Source organism: Hemicordylus capensis, chromosome 4 (assembly GCF_027244095.1).
Source record: "Hemicordylus capensis ecotype Gifberg chromosome 4, rHemCap1.1.pri, whole genome shotgun sequence".
Lineage (NCBI taxonomy): Eukaryota > Metazoa > Chordata > Lepidosauria > Squamata > Cordylidae > Hemicordylus > Hemicordylus capensis.
The window spans coordinates 44,413,912-44,434,305 of NC_069660.1; the positions used below are offsets into that span (position 1 = coordinate 44,413,912).

The 20,394-nt window shown below is 45.6% G+C and overlaps 1 protein-coding gene across 8 annotated transcripts in view; it reads right to left on the reverse strand.

Annotated features, from left to right (window-relative positions):
- Positions 1–20,394, reverse strand: part of TP53INP2 (tumor protein p53 inducible nuclear protein 2) — a 64,116-nt gene that overhangs the window by 14,235 nt on the left and 29,487 nt on the right. For 7 of the 8 annotated variants that reach the window (XM_053244880.1, XM_053244888.1, XM_053244887.1 and 4 more), the window contains exon 2: positions 17,496–17,843. In XM_053244880.1, the coding sequence (XP_053100855.1) occupies positions 17,496–17,619 (124 nt within the window). In that variant the 5' untranslated portion in view covers positions 17,620–17,843. Of the gene's footprint in view, positions 1–17,495; positions 17,844–20,252; positions 20,276–20,394 lie in introns of those variants that run through there. The other variant, XM_053244884.1, reaches the window with a different exon arrangement.

Here is a 20,394-nt window from a genome sequence, read left to right on the forward strand (position 1 = left end):
GCATCAAGAAGCAGGACAGCTACTGTCTCTCAGTGGCAAAAATCATTGTGTCCATATATAGCATCTTAGTCCTCAAGAGTAGCTTAAGTGTACTTCAATGAGTGCATAGTCATGTTCTGTTACCCTGGCTTCTCCCTTTCCTATCTATTCAGCCCTCCCTCTGTTCTCTCCCTCACTGCCATAATGTAAACTGTAAATTCCTTAGTTTTCTCTTATGTGACTATAAAACACCATATGCACGGATGGTGCTAAATAAATAACAGCAGTCTCACCTATATGAGACATTAACAACTTTTAGGGTGAGTTCAGTTTTCTCAGTGTATAGATCTATGGTGAGAATTGGCATAGTTTATCACTGAATGTGGAGTTATCCCAAAGATAACACTCTCCCATTACTCTGTTTGGACTATCCATATAGAAAAAGAAAAAAGTTCAGAAGAGAAAAAAGGAGGAGGAAAAAAAAATAGGTTGCCTCAGTCAAGATGGATGGAGTTTGCAGCCAAGATGAAGTTTCAGTTTCAATAAACAGCAAAATAGATGAGGCTGCATCAAAAATGGGGCATTTTAACGAGAGAGAGAGAGAGAGAGAGAGAGAAGCAGAAACACAAAAGATATGGATATCAAAATGTGATAACAGAAAGGATTCCACCAGTCTACTTTTGGTAAAAGAACTATATAAAAATGGTTGATGCAAGAAGAACAAGATCTGTTCTTGATCTGTTTCTTCGGCATGAAGAAATCCTGAAATGAAGGCAGGGAACAGGTACCTTTATTGTCACTCTGGGGCAATGCAGTCTAACAGAAAACCTTCTGTGGGGGAGAGAACAGCTTCCCAAACACAGCACATGTGATCAAAGCCACATCCCCATTGCAGTGCCACCAGGTCACAAGGCAGGTACTGTACTAGCCAAGCAGATACAGTTGGCCCTCACAACTCAGCAGGTGCAAGTTTTTTTAAAAAGCAGCCAAGGCTCTGTCCTAAACGATTGTATTGTATTTACTTTTACAAAGACTTACATGCAGTGATGTAATTGCAAATTCAGAAGTGCAGGCACTCCATGAAAGCCCCCATGGCCATGCCCACCCCAACAGCCATAGAAGCCGAGAAGTACCGGTGTTCCATCTCTTTTGTATTAAAGAAAGTATTCATAGTGCTGACATGTCCCGCAGCATAACACCGGCAGGCAGTTCTGAACCTGCCCACACCATTGTGGGGCTCTAAGACACACCATGCCACCATGCTGTGCAAAAGGGCTGTTCCTTGCATGATTGCAGGGCGTGCACTACTTGCATTGGGAATAATGCAAAGTAGCACATGACCTATGATTGGTCAAGGGCAAGCTGTACTGGAACAACTCTCTTGCGCAGCAGTATTGCGTGGTGTGTGTTAGAGCCCTGCAATGGCATGGGCGGGTCCAGACCTGCCCACATTACACCGCAGGACACGGCAGCCACTATCATGCATTGGGTCTCTTTATTGCTGGTTTGTTCATTTGGATTAGGACACACTCTAACTGTTGATCACTAAGCACAGAGCTCATATTATTTCATGGATTACCTGAACATCATGACCACCCCTAACCAGAATTGGCTTTCCCCAACCCTTGAGTGGGGAAAGCCCAACATACCCAGAAATCTTGGCAGGTGTAATTTCTTTGGCTTCCACAAGAGGCTGTAATGTGTAGCAGCTGCCTGATAAGGAAGGAATGATCAAGACCAGATGCTACAATTGGATTTCTGCTCCAACTTGCCCTGAATTTTAAAAATGTGAAGAATACATTCTGTACCTTTGTATTATTTTCCACTAGTATTTAAGAGATTGTCTAAAAATAATCATGTAAAAGGTCACAGTGATGAGCATTTAAATGAGAGCAATATCTGTAAAGTTGTGACCGTAATATTAGCAAGGTATGGCATTTGGACGTACAAGTAGCTAGAAAGACAGGAGCACCCTCGCAGGGTGCAACTAGATTATAGAGGTAGTGCCATAAACTCAGTGAGCACATGCTTTGTGTGCAAAAAGTCTTATGCTTGGTCTGTGGCATCTCCAGTGAATCTCAGCCTGACCTACATATTCCAGAGGTAGTAGAATGGACTATTCCACCACAGGAGAGGAATGCCATTTTTTGAATGCTCTCCCAGATATTAAATTCCCTGAAAGTTAAAATTAGCACAGGGAGGAAGAATGGTTCTAGCCCAGCCTATGCCTTATGTGTTGGTTTTCTACTTAGAGGCATTAAAACAAAAAATCAGGGAACATTAAAATTGTCTCTATTCATCCCATCATAGCATCTTTTCCAGTGGCTGTTGCTAGTGTCTCCCTTGGGTTTCTATTTTGATTGTGAGTCCCTTTGGGACAAGGAACCTTTCCCCCCCTCCCCCATTTCTTTTACTATTCTTTAAAATGCTACATATAGATAAAGAATGTGACTACCAGAGTGTGAGATGGAACATTCTATCTTAGCAACTCACAACCCTAATCCTTCCTGCTTCAAACTGCATGTGTAAATCAGGAGCAAGGAGTGAGGAAGGCCTGATACCAGTTGGAACAGACATGGCTGGGTTAAAAAGGACCAGTGGTCTGACTCAGTGTTAGGTAGCTTCATATCAGGCTGCTCACGGTCTGATCAGACCTGATGAGGAAAAAGATGTATCACACCAACACCAATCCACCATTTCCCTCTCATCATTTGGTGAGTGGTTCTAAATGAGGGAAAGTAGTTTCAAAGCTTTCTTTCCCATCCATCCCCCTCAGGCTTTTCTGTGTGCAAACAGAAGAATGGTGACAATCTCAGGAAGCCTGAAGTCCGTGGTGAGTCCTTGGCGCTGGCTTTTCTGGGCCTGACCATGACTACAGTCATGGTTGGCAGCAGTGTTCTCTCTAATTTTTTTCATCTGTGTGCGGAATTTTGTTCAGGGTGGCAGTATCAAGGCTGTGTGTGTGCATGTGCATGTGGAATGGGGCCTTCTTGATTCAACCTGAGCAGGATCTAAAATTCACTGAGAAGACACCAAAAAATGTGTGAGTGCACGCGCGCACACACCTTAGAGGGAACACTGGTTGGCAGTCTATATATAATGGTCTTGAGGTATTGAAACACAGACTGTCAAGTATCTGTTCCTGCCTTAGCAATAGCAACATCCTATTTGTATTCTTCAAGAAATATTTCATTGATGCTCTAGAGCCCTTGGGCAATACTCATTCTTCTGATTAAGGGTTTAAGTTGGTAAAAGGTTGTTAGACTTGAAACAGCATGTCTACCTTATTATCATTATCATATTTTTTCAATGTAAACTGCTTTGAGAATTTTGTTGTTGTTGAAAATCAGTATACAGTATCATCATCATCATCCTTCAGAAGTGTGTTTGGTTTCACTCACTCTCTTTAATTCTGGAGCATATCTTCTAACTATATCGATTCTGTTTTCCTATGCCACATATGTGCTATTGTGCTATCACAGCAGAACCAATGGCATGACATAATGTCCTAGTTTAAGCAGGAACACTGTGTCATGGGATGACTCCACATGAAAATTGTCCCCAAGAGTACTCTCTGTAATGACACCATGCTCAGCCTTCCTGCAGTGCAAAAAATGTGCTGAGTACAGAGCACAGCACAGCACAGAATGCAACCATCTGATTATGTGCCTCCAATGTCCATAGAGACCACACAAGGTTCAGACAAGGACTTACTTGAGCATCAGGAAAAGCATCGGCAAAGTTGATCAGCTATAAACTTTGCTAGAGAACTGGTCTTGTGGTAGCAAGCATGAATTTCCCCCTTTGCTAAGCAGGGTCTGCCCTGGTTTGCATTTGAATGGGAGACTGCATGTCAGCACAGTAACCATGGGGAATGGGGCTGCTCTGGAAAGAGCATCTATATGCTTGCATGCAGAAAGTTCCAGGTTCCTTCCTGGCATAACACTAGAACCAGGGGTCAACCCATGAAACATTGCCAGGAAATCTAGGACCAACAAACGGAAGTACTTTTTCACACAACGCATAATCAACTTGTGGAATTCTCTGCCACGAGACGTGGTGACAGCTAACAACCTGGATGGCTTTAAGAGGGGTCTGGATAACTTCATGGAGGAGAGGTCTATCATCGGCTACTAGTTGGAGGGCTAAAGGCTACCTCCAGCCTCAAAGGCAGGATGCCTCTGAGAACCAGTTGCAGGGGAGTAACAGCAGGAGAGAGGGCATGCCCTCAACTCCTGCCTGTGGCTTCCAGCAGCATCTGGTGGGCCACTGTGCGAAACAGGATGCTGGACTAGATGGGCCTTGGGCCTGATCCAGCAGGGCTATTCTTATGTTCTTATCTCCAAGATAGGGCCAGGAGAGATTCCTGTGTGTAACCTTGGAGAAGTCGCTGCCAGTCTCTGTAGACAATGCTAAGCTAGATGGACCAAAGGTCTGACTCAGTATAAGGCAGCTTCCTATGTTCTGATGTCCCGAGTATCTGGGAGAGTTAAATTATGGACCAGGGGTTCCCAATCTTGGGTCCTCAGATGTTGTTGGATGACAAGTCCCTTGTATAGACCAGGGATTCTCAACATTGGGTCCTCAGATGTTATTGGACTTCAACTCCCATAATCCCCAGCCCTAGTGGCCTTTGGTTGGGGATTATGGGAGTTGAATAACATCTGGGCACCCAACATTGAGAATCCCTGGTATAGACGATATAGCTGTCTGGTATCTATATGTAGAAACAGTGATCTGCCTGATGCTCATCATTACACCTCTGAAAGCTGCACTCCAGGGCTGCTGTGGATTCAGGACACAGACCGATGCCGGTACGATCGGGCAGTTGTGCTAACAGTGCTACCACAGTTTTCCCCATTTGTGACAATGGGGAAAACTGGAAGCACTGCTAGTGCAACTGCCCAATCTTACCTGCGACTTCTCTGCATTTCAACTCTGCAGCAGTCCTAGGGCACAGCTTTCAGTGGCATAACACTGCCCCTCATGTGGGCATCATGGCAGCAAATGTGTTTTGAAGTGACAGGGAAGTATCCATTCTGCAGTTAAGAGTTTCATGTCCTTTTAAAGGAGGTCTTTATGGAATCTATCACAAACTGCATTCCCTGAATTGTGAGGGGTGCATATCTTCTTTAGGATAACATCAGCACTCAAGCCCCATTTGCAGTGGGGTCTAACGCTCTGATCAAATAATATTTAAAGCTGGCATCTGAATCTGCCATGCAACACAGTGATCATTCAACGGGTGCTTGGAAGCCCAATAATGGATATTATACACATGTGTGCAATGATGTTAGCACTGTTCTTTTTAATGGGATATAGGCAGCAAAGTTCCTGTGTGGTGTGCCCAAGGTTCCACCACCATTGTTTTGATTTGCTAGTTCAACTGTTCCTGAGATGAGATTAAAGGGCCCGGGCTGGGCTGACACTTCTCAGAAACTATGAGACAACGTGTATTTCCAAAGAGCTTTCGACAGACACTAATTTGAATCACCATGGCAGGTATCATCCCCCAGGTCACTGGATATGGCACTATTCTTAGCTGCGGAGAGGTGCTGTCCAAGTGAGCACTCCACTAAGGGCCAGAATGATGCAATGGGAAAGATCCATGACTGGATCTCCCAACATGGGTTTTTTGTTTTACTTTAAGGCAGCTGCAGGGTGTGTAGACATATATTAATTTTGATCCAAGCAGTGGAGGCACTTGGAGGCAGGGAATTTAACTTTCCCTACCCTGTGCTATTTTCCTGAATTAAACTGCCCCCAAAACTGCTATTAACTCGGTGGGGGGGACACATTCAGGTACCTGAATCAGGTGCCTATACAAGCCCCCCCCCCAATCCCCACAGAGCTAATAGCAGCTTCAGTGGTAATTTTGGTAAGGAAAATGGCATGGAAGGGAGGGGTCAACTCCCCTTCCCCTAACACCACTTCAAGCAAAAACAAAGCCCACTCAACATGTTGAAGTGGGAAAGAAATCTATTCACAGATCCTCCTCATCACTTCTGTTTCAGCCCCTACTAACCCTGAAGTCTTGTAAAAAATTTCATACTATGAGAGTTTGGTGCTTTGTATATAGCCTGGCCATCTCACACATGTATTTTTATTATTTATTTATTTTTACATTTTATATCCCGCTCTTCCTCCAAGGAGCCCAGAGTGGTGTACTACATACTTAGGTTTCTCTTCACAACAACCCTGTGGAGTAGGTTAGGCTGAGAGAGAAGTGACTGGCCCAGAGTCACCCAGCAAGTATCATGTCTGAATGGGGATTTGAACTCGGGTCTCCCAGGTCCTAGTCCAGCACTCCAACCACTACACCACGCTGGCTCATACATGTGTATGTGAGGTCATACATGTGTAAAATCACACATCTGGCCATGCTGTTTGCACTGGCTCAATTTCATTAGTGGAGCAGACTGGACCTGTGCCTCATCAGAAGTTATGTTAGGGTGTACTGGCTCATCCCCACAAATATAGTATCATTCTGCAAGTGGAAGCTCAGTAACCATCTTCTTGTGCAATTTCAGGTCCAGGAAGAGAGCAGCAACAATTAGATCACTGACTAACAGGAGGAATGAAGGGGTTGTTTTTTGTTTGTTTGTTTTTTAAAGTATACAGCATTGCTTCTTGTGGATTCTGGTCAGAGTTTTTAACAGGAAGGATATAGAGATCAAAATACCATCAGGCAAACTTGGAACACTTAACCTGTTTCTAGGTTTAAAAACAAGAGTGCACAGAGAAAAAACACAGTGGAGTTCTTGTGCTAAAATTAAAAACAAGTGTCCCTGACCGAGGCTAATTAATATGCTTTTCTTTCAAGGACTTTCTTGACTATCTATTAGTGTCTCCGAAACTGGCCATCTTCCATGATTTCTTTGGCTACAAAACACCGCAGTCAGCAAAACCGTGTAGCGGTTAAAAAGATGGAGAATGGCAAACATACCACACACCGAGCTATCTGTCTAAGCGACAGGTGAGCTTGCTGCTTCTGAGATCTTTAAACCCTGCCAGTGTGGCCTGCAAAGGCAGAGAGACCCTGTGGCTACCAAGGACTGCATCCCATAGTCACTCCTGCTGCTACTCCCATTATTCCCAGTGGTGAGCAGTATATGAGCCTCTGACATCAAGGCAGTTATGAGCTCAAGAGATCTGATTTTGTCCTGGACTCTGAAGCCTTATGCGGTGTCTTCTATTTTAAAGAGGTTCCAGCCTGCACAGTCAAGGCTAGAACTGCATCCTGGAAGCCTTTTTTCCATCATCCCTAACATTCATGTCCCGGCTGTGATCACTTAGTGGTGAGGGAAATGCCATTCTGCACATGTTCAGAGGCACCCTTCTGTCCCTTTTCACACCTGAGCCCTGGCTCTGTCAACAGGACCTTGGCTAAGCCCTGGTGAGCCTTGACTATTAAACCCTATCAGATTAAACCCTGCTCTGAATTAATCCTTGCCTAGCTATACTGTTTCAAGAGAGGGATGGGAGAGTATGAGGAAGGGAGTTAACTCTGTGTCAGGGCACATATTCTGCATGCAGAAGGTGTTGGGTTCTAGCTCCAGTTAAAGGGTCTCAGGTACCAAGTGCTAGGAAAGCCAACTGGCTGAGACCATGGAAAGCAGCTCAGAGTTGGAGTAGAAAAAATATTGGGATAAAACCATAGTATTCAAGAGTTAGAAGGGACTTGGGAGGTCTCCTAATCCAACCCACCTACCTAGTGCTGAAAATGGTTACAGCACTGGCTAATTAGGCCAACATTCTGAATAAAGGTAGCTTTATTCGATCATATGTTTCCCCGCCTTCTCCTGTACACCACCTCTGTTTTCCAGCTACAGCTTCCATTCCTGCAGTAAGTACTCTTGGGCTTCATATCACACAATAATGAGCATACCAGATCTATGGCACACAGAGATATTGGGCCAGCCTGATCTTCCTCTCTCTGCTCAACAGGTTTTACCACTTAGTAAAGGTGGGGACTGGGAGTGAAGCTGGGATAACTCTTGCGGCATTTGTCACCAAGCAGCAAGTGCTACACGTGGCTTTCCAAGCTGTTTGTTTTTCCCCTTGGTGTGCAAGCAAATGGCTTGGGGCAGCCTTGTTTTGATATCAGGCTGGGCTGGCTGTGCAAGTTGAGAGGGAGGTGGCTAAGGAAAAGCAAATCTTGGGCTTGGCCTGGATTTCTGATCACAATAAAGCTCTGAAATTGCCACTAATGGTGAACACAAAAGCCCTTTTCGGGGCTTTACCCCACATTTGTTTCATGTAGAATGAATGCACCTGGAGGAGTCATTGTGGCAGCAGGTCCCAGCCCCAGTATTGTTCACAATATCAAGCCATTAAACCTTCCAGGATCACTGTCAATAGTCAGCTGGACATTGATGCCCAATCCTGGAGGGTTGGCAACCCTATACAGGGGCTTTCTACCAGGGGCATAGCTATAATTGAGCAGATGGGTTCAAAGAACCCAGGCCCCCAAGCTCCTGAGGGGGCCCCAGATCCACCCCTCCCTACCTTCTTCATTATCTCTCTCACTCCAAGCGGCCGCTGGAGAGAGGCCCCCTCTCACCAAGCTATGCCCCTGCTACCTACAGACATTCTCATGCAGGCTTCAACTTATTTTCTTTGGCTCTAGAAACCAGGTCCAAAGTTTAGGAGCCAGACTGCCTCTCACTTCATGCGGAGGGGGCAGACTCACTGCTCACCTCCAGCAATGCCCTTCCTCCATAATGGAGGCTGACTGACTCAGTGGTGTAGCTACCATTGGACAAGAGGGGGATAACTGTCCCTGAGCCGCTGGGGTTGGGGGGCCACCATGGTGCCCCCTCACGAGAGAGAGAGAGAGAGAGAGAGAGAGAGAGAGAGAGAGAGAGAGAGAGAGAGCGCAACAAGTCAGCAATGAAGCGGTGGCTGGGAAGGAATAGGAGAGAGGCTACATGGCTCCTTCTGGTGGCCATGCTATGTGGCCATGCCCCCTGCATCGGATGTCGATGCAGAGGGTGTGCCTGGTGCACATGTGCAGCAGTGAAGGGCAAGGTACCAGCTGAAGTCTGTCCTTGGGCTGCCACCAAGCTCCCTATACTCCTGAACTGGCTACTCATCCTCATCAACCCCCTCCGCTCCATGGAGGGGCAGACTTACTACTCACACCTAGTTTTTATGGCTTTTTATTGATGCTTAAGAAACTTAGTCATGACCAAGCCCTATCAAAATGAATGAGACTTACGTTAATCACAACCAGGGACAGTCATTCCATGAGGCAAAGTAAGGCAGTCATCTCAAGTGGCAGGTTATTACAAGATGCCCTCTACTGCTCCTTACCACCTCAGCTACCTCCCTCTGATGTTCTTGTCATTGGAGCAGCTTTTTGCCAAGTGAAGTCACTAGCCACCACTTGTTAAAGAGCGACTCCAAGATGGTCCTCTCCTCCTCTTTTCCCCTCTTCATGTCTTCAGCACCCACTGCCGTTGCCCCCTGACTTAGCTCAGTATGCTCCCTTCCAGTGTTCCCTCTAACAGGGATTCCCAAATGTTGTTGACTACAACTCCCATAACCCCCAAGCAAAAGCCATTGCAGCTGTGAATTCTGGGGATTGTAGTCAACAACATCTGGAGATCCCTGTTAGAGGGAATGCTGCTCCCTTCTCTCAACCTCCTCCCTCGCATGCCACTGGGCTGGTTATGAAAAGAGGGAGGAAGTGGAAGAGGATACATGGAAAGGTCAGTAGAGTAATAGCATATCTCTGCCCTTTCCACATTCCCTATTCTACCCCTTTTCATAAACAGCCCAGTGGCACACAAGGGAGGAGGTGGAAGAGGGCACATGCACTGCATCAAAGTGGCAGAGGGACGAGCAGGTGAGTGTGTGTAAATGTCTTCAACATATAATAAAAAGAAATAGATTTTTGTACAGATAGGTAGCTTAGATTCATGCCAGGATATCTAAAAATATCCTGGCATGCAAATATCCTAAAAATGCAAACATGAGCCTGGCTTATCTCTCTTTTAAAGGAGGCTGCAGTGGCGAAGGATTGGCAGCAGGAAGGGAAGGGGAGTATCTGTGCTACACAGAGCCTTGTTTACTGAGTTTTCTGCTTAATTTGCAAGCAAAAGGGTCATAGACCATTGCTGCAAGTAGTTGAGTCATCCAACTTCCACCCAACAGGAAGGCAAAGACAAAAATCAGGAATAAATAAAACTGAAAAGCTCTCTGAGTGGTCTGAGAAACTGGACTGGGAGTCAGAGGCCTTCAAGTTAAGGCATGGGAAGGCAATCTTGGCTCACCAGCTGTTGAACTACATTTCCCATCACTCCTAGACACATTGTGGCTGGGGATGATCGGCATTGACCTCTGAGTTACGGCTTGGTGTAAGGGCCTAACTAGATGTGACTTTAAACATGTCATTTGGCCCTCCATGTTTGGAATGTCTTGTGTTTTCCACTAGCCACAGGGGAGGCCCTGATCTGCATCCAGACCATGTTGTGAGGGGGGAGGGAGACTTAACTCTTTGCCTCCCCCACTGTCCCAATCCGGATCAGCCCTGCCTGCCCCCAAGACTACTATCAGCTCTGGGAGATAAGCTGCTATTGGTGCAGATCGATGGAATTTAATTTTGAATAAATATATTAAGAATTTGGTGAAAGAGAACTTGAGGTAGTTGTCAACCCTGACAAGTGATTTGTAACAGAGGTTATAAATAATATCAAAAGCAGTATTTTTTTTTAAAAAAAACAGTAGCTGACATGATGAGCACAATGACTCAAACAGCCTTGCTGAAATTAAAAGGACAAGTTAGGCAGTGCCTTGTCCTTTCAATTTTAATAGTACTATTTTGAGTAATTTTCCTCATCTTGTCAGTCAGTGAGGCTGTTCACACAACCAAATACTGAGTAGGTCAAGTGTCCTACCCAGGTCTGAGAGCTGTAAGCAGTCCCAACCTTTGGTTGTGTGGGAGCAAACAACTTGGTAAGAGGAGGGAGAAGAGACTGTGTGGGAGGCAGGAGCTGAGTAGATTAACTTTTCCTCCGACCTTGGTCAAACACTGGATATGAAAGCTGGTTAGTACAATGTTGTCCTACTCAGCTCTTGTCACCCACACAATCACTTCTCCCTCCTCCTACCTAGTTGCTTGCTCCCATGCGACCAAAAATTGGAAGTGTGCACAGCTCCCATATCTGGGCAGGACACTTGTCCCACCCAGTTTTCGGTTGTGTGAACAATCTCATTGTTGATATTAATACTCCTCACAATGGAGCAGAATTGGAAACTATTTAATTACTTATGAGACAAAGCTGGTTTCTGTAACATCTCTGGAATTACAACTGAAGCATGGTTCCAAAGCCCTTCACAAAGCATCATCTGAAGAACATCCAGGTGGCGTAAATGCCTCCTCTCCCCAAGAGGGCAGAAAATATGCCTATTGCTTATTTACATGTGTTAATCCCTTAATTGCTTGCACATTTTGATTGCTCACTATGAATTAGGATTGCCAACTGGCCACCCCTTGTCTCTTTAATAGAAGTCGGACATTCAAAAACCAGGAGATGAACTTTTTTCATGCAGTAGGCCTCTGTATACCAGTTGCAAGGAAGCAACCACAAGAGAAGAGTCAGGATCTCTTCTGCTTCCCAGTTGTGTCTGGTTGGTCACTGTGGTAAACGGGATGCTAGACCAGATAGCCTTTGGTCTGATCCAGCAGGGCTCGTCTTCTGTTCAAGACATGAGGCTAAAACATTAGAACCTGCTAATCGCTGCAGGTTGGATTGTTGTTACAGGGCCTGCTATAGGAGCTGGCTCAAAAGCTGCCTGAAAGAAGGGGTGTGAGTGAAGGTACCCAAGTACGCTTTCATTTCATGTCATAAATGTTATTCTTCCTTAAACCAGGCTTAGGAAGAAAGAAGGTGAAAGTTCCTTCATCCTAATCGCACAGCAGGGAAATGCTTGACTAACAAGCAGAAGGTTGCCGGTTCGAATCCTTGCTGTTATGTTTCCCAGACTATGGGAAACACCTATATCAGGCAGCAGTGATATAGGAAGATGCTGAAAGGCATCATCTCATACTACATGGGAGAGGGCAAAGGCAGACCCCTCCTGTATTCTACCAAAGAAAACCACTGGGCTCTGTGGGTGCCAGGAGTTAAAACTGACTAGACGGCACACGTTAATGATATGACAAATATAATATGGCAAATATTTATATACCGCTTTTCAACAAAATGCCCCAAAGCAGTTTACATAGATATAAGTAAAGAAATAAATAGAATGGCTCCCTATCCTCAAAGGGCTCACATTCTAAAAAAGAAACATAAGATAGACACCAGCAACAGCCATTGGAGAGATGCTGTGCTGGGGGTGGATAGGGCCAGTTGCTCTCCCCCTGCTAAATAAAGAGAATCACCACTTTAAGAAGGTGCCTCTTTGCCCAGTTAGTAGGGGATTTTTTTTTGTGTGTGTACTATACCTACATGCTTGTTTGACTGTATAGAAATCATAATTAGTAGGAGTAGGCAGAAAGGTATGTAGCTACCCTGGAAAAATTAGTCGTTGTTTATCATGCAAAACGATCTAATATTGTAGTGTCTATTCTCAGCTACGTAATTTATATTATGATATAATATATCTTGATCTAGTATTGCAATTGTAAGATGAAAACATTGAAAAAATTAAAAAAGTAAATCAATGTAATCTACTTTCAGCACTGGTAATATTTTTAAACAGTTGCTAGACATGCAAAAAAACCCCAAGCAGGTGAAACTTTCCCCATCATGTTACTCCCTGCTAGGATAAGTTTCACTTTCTTAATTACTGCATGTCAGGCAGAGCTTTGCCTGAGAAAGAGTGTCATAAATGCTGTTGTAGAAGTAACTTTAGGCAGTAGAAGTTGTAGCAACAGCAGTAGTAAACACAGTTGTCCTCTTTCTTACCGACTCTGTTTCTATGCATTTAACAACTGTTGCAAGCAAAAAATTCAGACTTTTCATGGCCTGAAGATGCAGCGATGGGAAAAGCTTCCCCTACCAAAATGTCTGCTGCTGGTCATGCAACTGTTAAAGGCACATGAGCTATACAAGGGGTGGGGGACAACTGTCTAAGCAGTAGAGGCCACAAAGACTCAACAAAAACTGGCTATTTGTCATCAAGGTATGATGTAAAGCCAACCGTTGGGCAAGGGAAGTAGTATGAACGTAGATTCTAGGTGTTGGGCCCATATTTGCATATTTGGAAACAGCTGAAGTAATCCTTTGGTGCACTTTGTTAGTAAATCAGAGAATCTACAGAAGATACATAGCTGGGGTGGCTGCTGCTTACATCAGCTGATGTGCCACATGAGATGCACTGGTGCTGCTACTGGGTTCATCAGCGCTCATGCACTGGGACCAAATTTTTACAGCCTTCCCTTTCCCTGGAAGTTCTTTGTGCCATGCGCAGATATGTCCCCAAGAATCATGGAGCCCTCCAGGACATATTTCTGGGTGGTACAGAGGGCTTCTGGGGCAAGGGGAGGTTGTCAAAATCCCCCTGCTGCATTGTAGTTGTTGGGAATACACACACACACACACACACACACACACACACACAGCTTTTCAACCAGAAGTTCTGAAAAATAAAGGTGTTCCCTGTGTGATACAACTAATCAGCTGTACTGGCCCATGTTGCATAGTACTGACACTTTGTTAGTCAGAATGTCAGCCATCATGCATATATTCAGGTTGCTGTCAGAGCAGACACTGCTTAGAAATGGGACCTCTAAAAATGTGATGTACTTTCAGCCACTTAATAATTGGCCTTAATTAGCTGTCTCCTCACCAAACACATGCTCCTTGAAGAGCTTATTCTAGAAAAATGCAGAATGCAGCTGTGGACATGCTCTCAAATGTTATGAAACTGGCCTAGACAACAGAGATGCACTATCAACTGGATGGATTGGATGTTGGTCCTGAACACCAATCCTAAGGCAGGGCACTCCATAGCCATCTGATGCTCTCACTAGTGCTGCTGTTGTCAGGGGAAGCAGCATCAGCAAAGCAGGTGCAAGGTGGCAATGTTGATATAGGTTGAAGGTATGGATTGCACAGCAAGATCTTGCACAAGGGATACAAGCTATAGAAAATAATTGTCAGCATAAAACCCAGGCTTCATCCAAGGGGCGATTTAATGGTTAGGAAAAGCTGTGTCACAATAGTTCTGTGCTGAGTGAAAAGGTAGCTAAATTGCCAACCAGGCCTACACTGTGGGTGTGCCAGGAACTGCCTAGAGAGGCAGAGCTGATCTGCACTTGGCAGCCAACCTCTAGCTCTTTACTTCCATTTAAGGCATACAGAAAGGGCTGGACACACAACACTGAGGCAGAAAGAGGTTTGAAGCTGGGGACAGATAAGTTGGAAATAGCCAAATCAGGAGGAAGTTCATGTTTGTTTCGTTAAGACAAGCCCAAGGGAAAAGCAGTGCCTTGACGGCTGCTTCTTTCCCCTCTCTACTATTTCAAGAAACCAAGTCCAGAACAGCTGGGAAAGGAGGACAAACAATATCACTGGAGCAGGGGGAAGTAAAACCTGCCTATTGACTACCTGCAGGCTACAGACTTGAGGCTTAGATTGATTTAGCGGTAGTACTATACACTTAAAGCCAGGGGTGGCCAATTGAGGTTCTCCTGCTATTGCTGGACTGCAATTGGACTGCATCAACCCCAGCTGCAATAAATTGCAGTACAATAAGTTGCAGCTGGGGATGATAGGAGTTGTAGTCCAACTGTAGTTGGAGAGCTTCAGGTTGACCAACCCCGCTTTAAGCGTTTGATTCAGAGCAAATTTTATATAATGCTCCAGCAGCTGCATGTAACTGGGATTTACTGATCGTATCTCCCACATCAGGTAGTCAAACAAAATAAATATCCATAAGAACTGCCTTGTTGGATCATAGCAAAAGGCTATCTAGTCAGCCAAATGGTACCGGCACATTAGGAAGTGTTTGCCTGTGTGTCTGAGCAATTTTCAGTTCTGCCTGATATTGCCCAAACAAACAAACAAACAAACAAACAAACAAACAAACCAGAAAACAAAAACCATAGCAATTGCTGTTTCTGTTGAAGACACAGCAGCAGCTTTTCTCCCAACACTCAGAGGAACCAGGGGTATTTAGAAGTTCTGGCCTGACAGGAGCTGCCTACTCTACCATCTGCCTCCTTTTAAGCTGATTTGAGTATTGCAAAAAGTACAATAAAGGGGTGGCATTTTTGCACTTGAATTTCTCCAGTTTGGTTGTTCTTAGCAATGTACCAGAGAAGTTGGGAGAAGTTGCCTGAAAAAAATGAGACAATGTTGTGTGCGACAATTCCATGCCAACCTCACATCTTGGACAGCAGGGGCATGGACAACATCGCCAACACTAGTCTTAACAGTATCCTGATCTATCTGCGGACAGATGTCACCTATCCATAACAATCTGTGCATGCTGAAGACTCACAGGCATCATTCTGAATGATGGGAATGAGAGAGCCTCCAGGAGCCCCACTGAAGCCATCACTTGAGAATATAACAACATAAGATGCTGCCTTATACCGAGCCAGACCATTGTTCCATCTAACTCAGTAATGTCTACAGTGACGGGCAGTGGCTTCTCCAAGGTTTCAGGCAGGAGTCTTTCCCAGCCCTACTTGGAGATGCCAGGGATTGAACCTGCGACCATCTGTGTGCAAAGCAGATGCTCTACCATTGAGCTACAGCCCCATCCCCAAAGGTGGTGTACATGGGTCTCCCACCCAGGAGCTGACCACACCAAAACCAGCTTCGCTTCAGCAAGGTGGATGTATCATGTGGCCTAAGGCCATGCTGCTGACATACCAATGAAAGAAGAAGGGCTACAGATCAGCAGTAGAACTCATGCATTTCATACTGGATCTCTCCAGTTCAACCCCTGGTGTCTTCAATTAAAGATCTCAGGTATCGAGGCAGGACAGAGTACCATCTAGGACACTGGAGAATCACTGCCAATCAGAGCAGACAATACTGGGCTAAATGAACCAATGGTCTGACTTGGTGGGAGGCACATTTGTGTGCTTAAAAGCCAGCCAGCTGTGGACTCTTAAATGTGCAAGTCAGCTTGGCACACGATTGCTGGCTTGCAAGGAAGCTGAGTATGAATCCAGACAATTCCAGCACCAGTAATAAGAGAGGGTCGCATTCTGCCAGGGGAAGAAATGCCCTCCCTAAAGGTTGGGTGCTATGTCTCTCAACATGTATTTGATGTGCACAATGGGGATGGAGGCCTCTATAAAGTAGTTTCTTAAAGCAACACTTCTACCCTCCTGAGCTTCCAGGCAGGCAGGGACCAGAGCCTCTGGCATGCCATTTGGACAATGCTGCATATGATCCCAGCGAGGAAAATAAAAATACACATTGAAAGTTGAGGAGGCATAGCCATGAACAAACTTAACCTAGAAGTTGGAATGCAGCAGCAGCATGGTGCTTATTTCAGTTGCCCCCTGCCTCTACCATCACCTCACATCCCTGCAGGTAATGGTTTTGAGGCTCCTCTTCCTTTGGCTGGTGCTCAGCTGCAGTGGCCTCTTCCTACCCATCATTGGCTGCCACTGCTCTACAGTCACAGGGTGACCAAGTTCTGCACCAGAGAAGCCTGCAATTTCTAAACAGAAGGGAAGCACATTGGTGCTTCCCTCCCCTCAGAAAGAGCTTTGGTCATGGCACATAAACTTGGTGTGCTGGGCCTCAGAGGGGAGCCCTGGATCCCATTAGGGATGTGCACTGAACTGGACTCAAACTGGTTTGTGCATGTTCAGTTTTGGCACCCCCAACTTGGGGCCCAGTTTGGTTTGAATTCGAAGCAGTTTGGGCCTGGTTCAAGGGTGCCAGACACATTAGAATTAGTTTTTTTAGTTTTTTTAAATGGCAGACATACCACTGCTGAGGGCTTCAGGGGGCCTTGTGGGGTGCTGCTGCAGCAGCTGTGGGGGCAGTTTCTGGCAGTTCCCCCTCCCACAACCAGCCTCCCCTGGTCTCCTACAGGTTGTTTAAGCCCATTTGGGGGCTGTTTCGGCCCTCTGTGAGTGCATGGCAGCCATTTTTTTTAGGCCACCATGCACGCGCAGACCATTTGCATCGTAGGGTCATGACTTGGTCAAGCAAATGGCCTACATGCATGCATGGCTTCCTCAAAAATAGCCACCATGCACTCGCAGAGGGCTGATACAGCCTGTAGGAGACTGGGGCGGGGACTGCCAGAGACACCCCCCACGGCCGCAGCAGCATTCCCCGAGGCCCCAGAAGCCCTCAGCTGCTGTAAGTCCACTTTTTAAAAAACAAACAAACTAATTTTAATGTGTCTGACAGCCCTGAACTGGGCCCTAACTGGTCTGCAGGCATTCAGCTCGACCTCAGGCCAAACTGGGCCTGATTTGGTTCGCACATCCCTCATTTCCATTAGCAACTCCCCAAGGTTCTTCCATTCACCACTCTGAGAATTGCAGCTCTAGGTGGAACTCAATTATTTCCTCTAATATTTCTCACCTGGTAGGTCAATAATGAGCCATCCATCTTCTTCTTCCTCTTCAGAGACAAAGGGCTTGGGTTCCTCAAGGTCCTCAGGTGTGCTGCTGTCACTGAAGAAGAGGCTGGTGAGGCGCTGGAACATGGCTAGAGAATGGTGGTTTTAGGATGAAAGATGGAAGTGAGTTGTTAGGTGTCTGCTTCAGCGTGTAGAGATGGAAGTTGCTGATGAGGAGCAAAAGTTGAGAGAGCTTGATGGATGAGTCCTTCTAAAGGGCAGAAGCTGCTTGTTTGTTAGCGGAGTCTTATCTGAGTTGAGTTACGTATAGTGCAATCATAAGGTTCTTCACTTGGCTTCAGTGCAAAGGCCTGCAAAGAAAGGATAAATTCATTCAAGCCCTCTGAATGGCAAGAGCTCTTTGAATCACGAGGAACTCAGATGGCCTGGAGAAAAGAGGGGAAGGAAACGCTTGCCCTCAATAGCCTCAATTAGCCATGGTCACTTTCTTTATACAGCCTTCTGTATACAGTGCCTTTAGCTCAATGTCCACAGGGCTGCCTATTTAGCTTTCACACCAACCAGCACTGTTACTATATAAACAGCATATAGTAGCCAAATGGAAGGGAAGCACATTGCTACTTCCCCTCCCTCGGAAACAGCATTTATGGCAAGGTTGAATTCCCTCCCTCCCTCTCTCTCTCTCATACTCTCTCGTACTCTGTCTTCCCCTATAAGCTATCCTGTAACCCTGTTTCCTTTTATTAACGTTAACCTACTTCCCTCACAAACACACAAACAAACCCAGCATGACTTTGCCTTGAATTTGTTAAGCACAAGCTCAGGGCATATTTATGGGAATAATATAAGGCAGAGTAGATAATCACATTGGGAGTTCAGACTCCAGCTCTGCCACTACCGCATGGCCTCAATTGCCTTTCTGTATCCCTCCTAGCTCCTTTCTCAAATCACAGCAGTGGAAAGGTTGCCATCAATCAGTTAGTCCAGCTCCCCGTTTTAAGGCAAGACATGCTTGAAGGCCAGATGCTCTCTCAGGTTCCTCATAAAGACCAATCTATTCTTTTCTTGAAAAACCTCACAGAAGGAGATCCCACACCCTCCCTGGGCAACCTGCTTCCACTACTGAACAGCTTGCACAGGAAGCACAGTTTTCATACATTCATTCATCCATTTACTGAATTAGTCTTCAGATAATATCAAAGGAAAGTCATCCCACAACAGATCATTCAGATTCGATTATCTATCTATCTATCTATCTATCTATCTATCTATCTATCTATCTTGTATACCGCCCAAAATTTCATCTCTGGGCAGTTAACAACATAAAAACAATGAAAACAAATATAAAAGGTTAAAACAGTTTAAAAACAATATAAAATTTAAAAAGTATAAAATTAAAACTACAAATTTAAAAAGCTGAAAAAGCTTGGGGGAAGAGGTGGGTCTTCAGATGTTTTTTAAAAATAGTCAGAGATGGGGAGGATCGCATCTCAGCAGGGAGCGCATTCCACAATCTTGGGGCAGCAATCGAGAAGGCCCATCTCCGTGTGGCCACCAGACGAGCTGGTGGTAACTGGAGACGGACGTCCTCAAGTGACCTCAATGGGCGGTGGGGCACATAACGAAGAAGGCGTTCTCTTAAATACCCAGGGCCTAAGCCATTTAGGGCTTTATGAGTTATAACTAGCACCTTGTATTCTGCCCGGAAACCAATTGGCAGCCAGTGTAGCTCCCTCAGCAAGGGAGTAATGTGGTCTCTCCGAGATGACCCAGAGACCAATCTGGCTGCCGCGTTCTAAACCAGCTGAAGTTTCCGGACTACGTAAAAAGGCAGCCCCACATAGAGCGCATTACAGAAGTCAAGTCTGGAGGTTACCAACATATGTACCACTGTTTTGAGGTCATTGATCTCGAGAAACGGATGCAGCTGGCGTATCAGCCGAAGCTGATAGAAAGCACTCCTGGCCACCGCCTCAACTTGAAAAACCAGGGAGAGGTGTGGATCCAGAAGTACTCCCAGACTGCAGACCTGTTCCTTTTGGGGAACTGTGACCCCATCTAGAACAGGTAGGTCAAAATCGTCTCTGGAGTTCTGACCCCGCACAATAAGTACCTCCGTCTTATCTGGATTCAGCTTCAGTTTATTCTCCCTCATCCAGCCCATTACTGCTTCCAGGCAGGCATTCAGGGAAGATATGCCATCTCCTGAAGAAGCTGACATGGAGAAGTAGATCTGGGTGTCATCAGCATACTGGTAACACCCAGCTCCAAATCCCCTGATGATCTCTCCCAGCGGTTTCATGTAGATGTTGAAGAGCACTGGAGAAAGTATGGAGCCTTGAGGGACACCATACTTAAGCTCAGATTTTGAAGAACAACAATCTCCAGTCGACACCATCTGGAATCTGTCCGAGAGGTAGGAGCGGAACCACTGTAAAACAGTGCCTCCAACCCCCAATCCCCTCAGACGTTCCAGAAGGATACTATGGTTGATAGTATCAAAAGCCACCGAGAGGTCCAAAAGGACCAACAGAGTCACACTTCCTCTGTCAATTCCCAAATGGAGATCATCCATCAGGCCAACCAAGGCAGTCTCCACCCCATAGCCCTCCCGGAAGCCAGTTTGAAATGGGTCTAGATAATCAGTTTCCTCCAAGACCGCCTGGCCTATATTATCTAATGGAATGATGAGCTTTCTTGCACAGAAGGAACAAATGGATCCAGCACAAAAGCTAACATATCTCAAATAAGGGGCTAACCTAGAAAGAGAACACAGCTCCAAGCCTCCTCTCCTGTAGTCGTGCATTATTGCTACTTTATTAATGTCCATCCCTCTTCCTTCAAGGAGCTCAGAGTGGCATAGATGCCCCCCCCCCGCATCTCCTCACAACCATCCTGCAA